We start from the raw sequence: 6,434 nt of genomic DNA on the forward strand, positions 1-6,434 counted from the left end.
GTTGAGGGAAGGGGGGGGGCGGGGCTGTTGGTTTTTCTCTTTGGGTTTTTTTCCCCTAGATGTGGACCACGAGTAACTTACGCAGCCTACCTAGTCTGTCACCTCCAGCTCACTGGCGCCATTTTTTTTAATACAGTAAATTATTATATCCAGTTTCTACAATTTTACGGGAGAGATTTAAAATAAAACTGAATGTTTTTACCAAAAAAACAACTCTTTATACAAAGCCCAAGTCAATATTTTTTAAGAATATGGTTTTGATAATAACTTCCGTATTACCTTTAAAGCAATTGTTTTGTTTTGTTTTGGTTTTTTGTGTGTTTTTAAGGGAAAGGGGGGGATAGGTTTATTGTTGTTTCGGCTCTCCTGTAATTTTTTTTAAAAAATATAAATAAATATCTTCATATACTGTACTTTTTTAAATGACGACAGCACAGGAACACCGTGAAAACAATCTAAGCAACTTCTTCCCCAACTAATGACCATATTAACAGTAGACATTGTTTTAAGCCCCCATCGACACGACTTAGATCATAATAAAGAATGCAGAGAGCTTCGAGCTTGCTCTTTAGATATATTATACTATAACCTGAAGGTGCGATGCATTCCAGCAGACAGATGGGGGTGCTTGATAGAATTATTACCCAACCGGGGAATTGGACTCGTGTCTTCTGTGTAGAGCAACCATTACACAACAGGCGTCGGTCTCCCCATAATAAACATACTCAGCTTCAGTCCACGAAAAAAATAATTTGTTGACTGAAGAGCCAACAAGGTCAGTTATCTCTTTGAGGACACGCAATCTGGTTATTCAGCAACACTTTTTTTTTTTTGGTAAGTGTTTTACGGCGTTCGCAACTGTATCGGGTCGTATGAGCGAGCTGGACAAACCAAAGATTCTCAGTTGGTAGCAGATTTTGAATTTTGCCCGGGTGACCCCGAAGCCTACTCTTATCGATTTTGGACCAACAAGGGACCTGCGCAACTCGCCCTTATTCGAGATCTTTCCTACCATAAGTTCAGGGGTGCGGCTGAAAGACACCAGTAAGAAGGAGCCAAGGAGAAGCAGTTGAAAGCCTCAGAAAGAGTCAGGAGCCCAGAGAAGGGGGCAAAGGTGAGGGGGTGGGGGCAAAAAGCGAGCAAACACTTCGCTACCCTTGAATTATTCTCAGTACCTCGTTTTGAGAAATTTGACGTTTCAGATTTTGAGTTTCACAATATGTCAAAGTCAAGATTTTTTCAAATTCTATTCTAAGTGTATACATGTATCTTGACAACAACTCCACATATCCTACGATTTTGATTGACAGAACATTTAGTTTCTGACCTCATGATCTTAGTAACTCAAGACGGCCAAAAATGTCAGGTGTTATTTTAAAGTAGCGACTTTCATGTATTTCAGAAGCACTGTTTTAGGGCAATTAAATTTTTTTAAAGAAGCATGATTTTGTTATTTATACAGATTTTTCACTTCAAATATCTTTATTTGCAACTTTAAAAAGCAGGCAACAGCGTGCGCACTGCATGTTAATTCCTGATTCTGAGTTGTGTAAGGTAAACTGAAATGTTTAGTTTTAGTAAGAGTCTTACGGCACTTGCAACACAGTAAGGTCATATAAGCACCGGATATTAGGTGTTACTAGAGAGTAACAAACATAAAAAACGATAGTTGTTAGATAGGACAGAAGGAGCAAACCACACCAGAGCACCCGCCAACCACCCACGCCTGAAATCTGCCACAACATAGCGTTTAGTCTGCTGCTGATTGGACCTATAGTATGTCCGTTACGTCCTGAAAGAGTGCGGTGAGTAAGGTCCTCGAATGCGCTCCCGAAGGTTTTGGGTTCTGTTTGGCTCTGTTGTTTGTTTGGGTTTTTTTTTTTTTGGGGGGGGGGGGGGGGGGGCTTCGTTTTTGTTTTTGTTGTTTTGTTTTTGTTTTTTGTGGGGGTTTTATTGGGTTCTTTTTTTTTTTGGGGGGGGGGGGGGGGGGGTTACGGGCGCTGGCAACTGCATATTAAGGTAATATGTGCGCGCGGGATATATTAAATATTTTCAATTGGTAGGAAATTTAGAATTTTGCCCGGGTAGCCCCCGAAGCCTACTCTAATCGATTTTGGACCACCAAGGGATCTTTAATGTGCGCAACTTGAACACGGGACCTCCGAGATTTTTCGCTCTTGATGTGGATCATGTTACCATAAGATCAGGGGTGTGGCAAAAAGACAACAATAAGTATGAGTATGAGCCACGGGGTACATTTGTAGCACTAGAAAGGCTGCAGAAAGAGTCTGGCGCCCAGAGGAGGGGGCAAAGAAGGAGACGACAGAACATAGCTGGAGAGCAGGAATTGAGGTGAAAAGAGACAATTTTAGAGAAAAAAAATTTCCCGTCGCTATCCGGATATGAACCCGGGACCTATTGAAAGAGAGGCAAACACCTTAATCTCTAGGTCACGAGAACCCCCCTTGAAGGAGGAGGAGAGATTATAAGGAAGATAAATCTTTGAAAAGAAAGACGGAGCACCCGCAAACCACTCATGCGACAGAAGACAAAGTATCTTCCCGTTGCTTTTGACAGCATTGAATTATTGTGCATGATTTTAAATGAGTGAGTGACGCCCTCATAGACACAATTACGGTAATGTTCAGGGCAGCCTGCTTCCACTCTGCCTGCCTGGTCCAACTCACATCGAGAGGGATACAGCATCCGACAGACAGACAGACCGACAGACAGACAGAGAGACTGAGATACTCGATAAAAATAATAACTTCCCTGCACTGGAATCAACCCAAACTCGCATCTTCTATGAGCAAAGACTTATAAATAGCCTACCATAGAAGTTTTAGTTCTAGGAACTTTCAACATTAAAGTCATATAAGGGCCAAAGATTGGAGGTGTTACAAGCGAGTAACAAACACAGAAAAGAAGGAAGAAAGAGACAAGGACAATAAATGTTTGATTGGAAAGAACGAGCAAACCTAACCAGAGCACACACCAACCACCTACTCACCGTAGAAGACACAGGCGACAGCACTGTAAAACAAGATGGACAAAAAATAAGCACGTAACACAAAACAAGCAAATATGAGAAAGGGACAAAATGATTCAAGTTAAGTACATACCATAATTCTCTTTAATTCGTTTCAAGTTTCAACTACGTCTATGTACAGTGAAAGAACAGACAACAATAGCAGTATACAGTGAGTCTATGCTCATCGACAATAGCAGTATACAGTGAGTCTATGCTCATCGACAAGACCCTACCCAACACTGTACACAAGTCAAAAGCATGATATCTCCCCACCCCCATCACCCGACCAAGAAGGTAACACAGGCTAACAAGGGTTCCCCAATGTCACTTTCACAAACATACTCTGTGACAGTTTTTCTCATTTTCCTACTTTTAAATGAGCACAAAAGTCAAACTTGTAACAGCAAATAGAGGGAGCTTTTCTCACTTTTCCCCCATTGGGAAAAAATGGGGAAAGATTAGGAATTTCTCACAGTCACAGTTACTACCCTGTATTAATACATATCAGCCATTTGTACCGCTGACAAAAAAAGAAATAGAAATGAACCGTTTTAACTCTCAGACTATGTGACTAAGCGTATGAGACTGGATCATCACCTTTTCCACCGTACAGCCCTAAATGACATCAGAGCTACACACTTCTCCTTCCAAGAGCTAACATTGACAACACACTCTACGGAACATTACAGCAACTGCAGCAAACCTGCACTTATCACTACATGGCATTGGACAGAAGGGCGAGAGCCTAGCTGTTGCTGGATCGATAAGAACAACAAGAGACAATTGTTAATCATCCGGTTGCCGTGGAAGAAAGAAATGTCAACAAGGAAACGACGACCTGTGCATTCTTGGATAGCGTCCCCGTACCCATCAAGCATTAGGGAAAACAGAGAACTCGCCGTCATACTTGCGACCTGACAAAACTTTTACCATCATGCTCTTCTTAGAATTAATTACTTTTCGGTCAGGCCATTTTCATATATTCCATTTAGACCTTAGATTGCAAAAGCACTAAGTCAAAAGTAAAATGTGCTTATTCCTAGTTCTTAAAGAAAGTTTTATAGAGGCTGCACAGCCTTTTCGTAAAAGAAGAGACATCTAATCAATCCTCTCTATTAAGGACAAAAAAATAGAACACCTTGTTTACAGTTTAAATAAAAGTGTATTGAGAGAGACATAAAGATTACAAACACAGTCCTGGAATGGGAAAAGATGCATATGAAGACATATGAAGAGAAAAAATATTTCTCTTCTCTACAATTGTTCACAGGAGACAGGAAACCTCATTCTCTGGGAAAAACTGGAAAAGTTCACTGGCTTGTGCATCATGTCATCATTGCAATCAACAATCTCGCTCTGGTCAACAACTCAGAGATCTACTGTCTCTTATTTATTGGCATTCAGTGACAAGGTTGAAACTGGAAGAGTCCTTCAAGTGTCAAATTTACACCAGTATCAGTAATCACTCGCATTTCAAACATAACCTAATTCTCAGAAATAAAAAAGTCAAAATATGTTTTCTACAACTGAATTAATCGGGAAGTTACAGCAAAGAAAATTTCTTGCATATTTGTAAGGACAACTAAAGTAACAACAAATGCTAACACAAATATGGAAACAATGGACAAATATCATATTATGTATGTGTGTATTATCCGCAACTGTCAAAAGAAAGGAAATGAAATCAACAATTCTTGGACACAAACCAATCTAAAAACGACCCAGCTTCCCTCATGTTACACAAATTCTTCCTATAACCCACTATTCCCTATGTAGACTGCATTACCCAAGTTATATGTGTATGCTATCACACATTATAGGAATGAGGGTGGGGGGTGGGGGGGAGAGGAGTTTATAGCACACTAGTTTTTAAAAAAACACCAAAACTACATATAAATTTCTACCACTGAACTGATTGACAGATTAATAAAACAAAAACAAAGATAATATACAAAAATTTTATGTCTGTACCTACAAAAAGTTGGGATTTTCTTTTTTTAGCAAAACAGTTTGCATAATCTCGACTCTAGCCCACTGGAGTGTTGGCGATTACGGAAATGGAAGACACAAGGGACTCAAAGGCGGGAGGAGCCAACCATACAGGGTAATGATGGGAAACAGGGAATGATATAATGAATCTAAAACAAACATGTCACTGTCTCAAACAAGAATACATTCCAATCTTAAACCGAAGACCCCCCTGACATCCAAATGCCAAGCAAATCTATTCATGGGGTGGCAGACACACAAAAGGTAAACTTGTTCATTGACTCTCAAGCACACATTACTTTTCCCAATGCCTAAAACAGCAATAACATTGATAGAAAAACTGTTTTCTTTCTACATTTTTATGAACAACATAATTTTACAAAAAACAAATTTGTAAGAAATGAGCTTTTTTTCTTCAGAGTATTCTGCAAATAAGTCAGGCATGAATTTTATATAACTGAAATGAAAAGGGAGAAAGAGACAAATAGGATTTTTTTAAAACAAGAGGCTGGACAGGAATGATATTCTGCACCAGTCTCCGCAACAAATGAAGACGAAAATACTGTACGGACAGGCGCACACTAGGTTTTCACTAGCACACGACAATTCACTTCATATTCTTCTGTAACATCTCCAAAGACCAAAAAATCCCACAACTTCTTACACTGGGCATTCTTTACTATCCACTTTACTATCCAGTCTCTCATTCTTCTCATTTCAGTCTCTCAATCTGAAAAACAACAACAACACAATCCCTTGGAGGACAGCAGAGTGGGCACAAGCACAAAGACAAATTCCAGGTCCTATCGGCTAAGAGCGTCTGGCTTTGCGGGCCTTCATGACATAGGCATCCACCAGCGAGCGAATCTTCTCCTGGTGCACCACCGTCTCCTTCGAAGCTGTCACCTGACCAAACAAAGGAGACGACAAGACAATAAGTTTTAAGTAAGAGTTTCAAGGCACTTGCAACACAAATAGTTCGAACAAGAGCCGAAGATAAGAAAAGTGCTACTAGAGAGTATATACAAAGAGACGTAAGGGAGAAATAGGGACAATAGATGTTTGATGAAAAAAAAAGAGCAAACCACCTACAGTGAAAAGAAAACAGGTGATCTACTATTCTTTGAAAATTTCCAGACAGTCCATATTTCAGCAGGAAACACAACATTTTAAAATGACTCTGTGCTTCAACTTTATACCTTGCTGTAACTAAACTATTAAAAAGAAAAATAACATTTCTTGTCAAAATGAGAACAAACTTATACCCCAAAAAAAAACCCCAAAGGATGTTAATTTAGAGTAGAGAAAAGGAGACAGAGATAGGCAGAAGAGAAAAAGTGAAGAAAAAAAGAAGGTAGAATCTACCACTGGCATTCCCCATCACCCACCTAACTTCCCACTCTCCACCAACTCC

At 39.8% G+C, this 6,434-nt stretch overlaps 1 protein-coding gene across 1 annotated transcript in view; it reads right to left on the bottom strand.

Moving 5' to 3' along the window:
* Positions 1-3,106: 3,106 nt before the first annotated feature.
* The window catches only part of LOC101857403 (PHD and RING finger domain-containing protein 1), a gene marked incomplete at its 5' end in the record, with an annotated part of 21,527 nt that continues 18,199 nt past the window's right edge, over positions 3,107-6,434 (bottom strand). Inside the window, 1 exon segment of the mRNA XM_005096639.3 lies at positions 3,107-5,926. Within this exon segment, the coding sequence (XP_005096696.2) occupies positions 5,831-5,926 (96 nt within the window).

This window comes from Aplysia californica, unplaced genomic scaffold (assembly GCF_000002075.1).
Source record: "Aplysia californica isolate F4 #8 unplaced genomic scaffold, AplCal3.0 scaffold00134, whole genome shotgun sequence".
NCBI lineage: Eukaryota > Metazoa > Mollusca > Gastropoda > Aplysiida > Aplysiidae > Aplysia > Aplysia californica.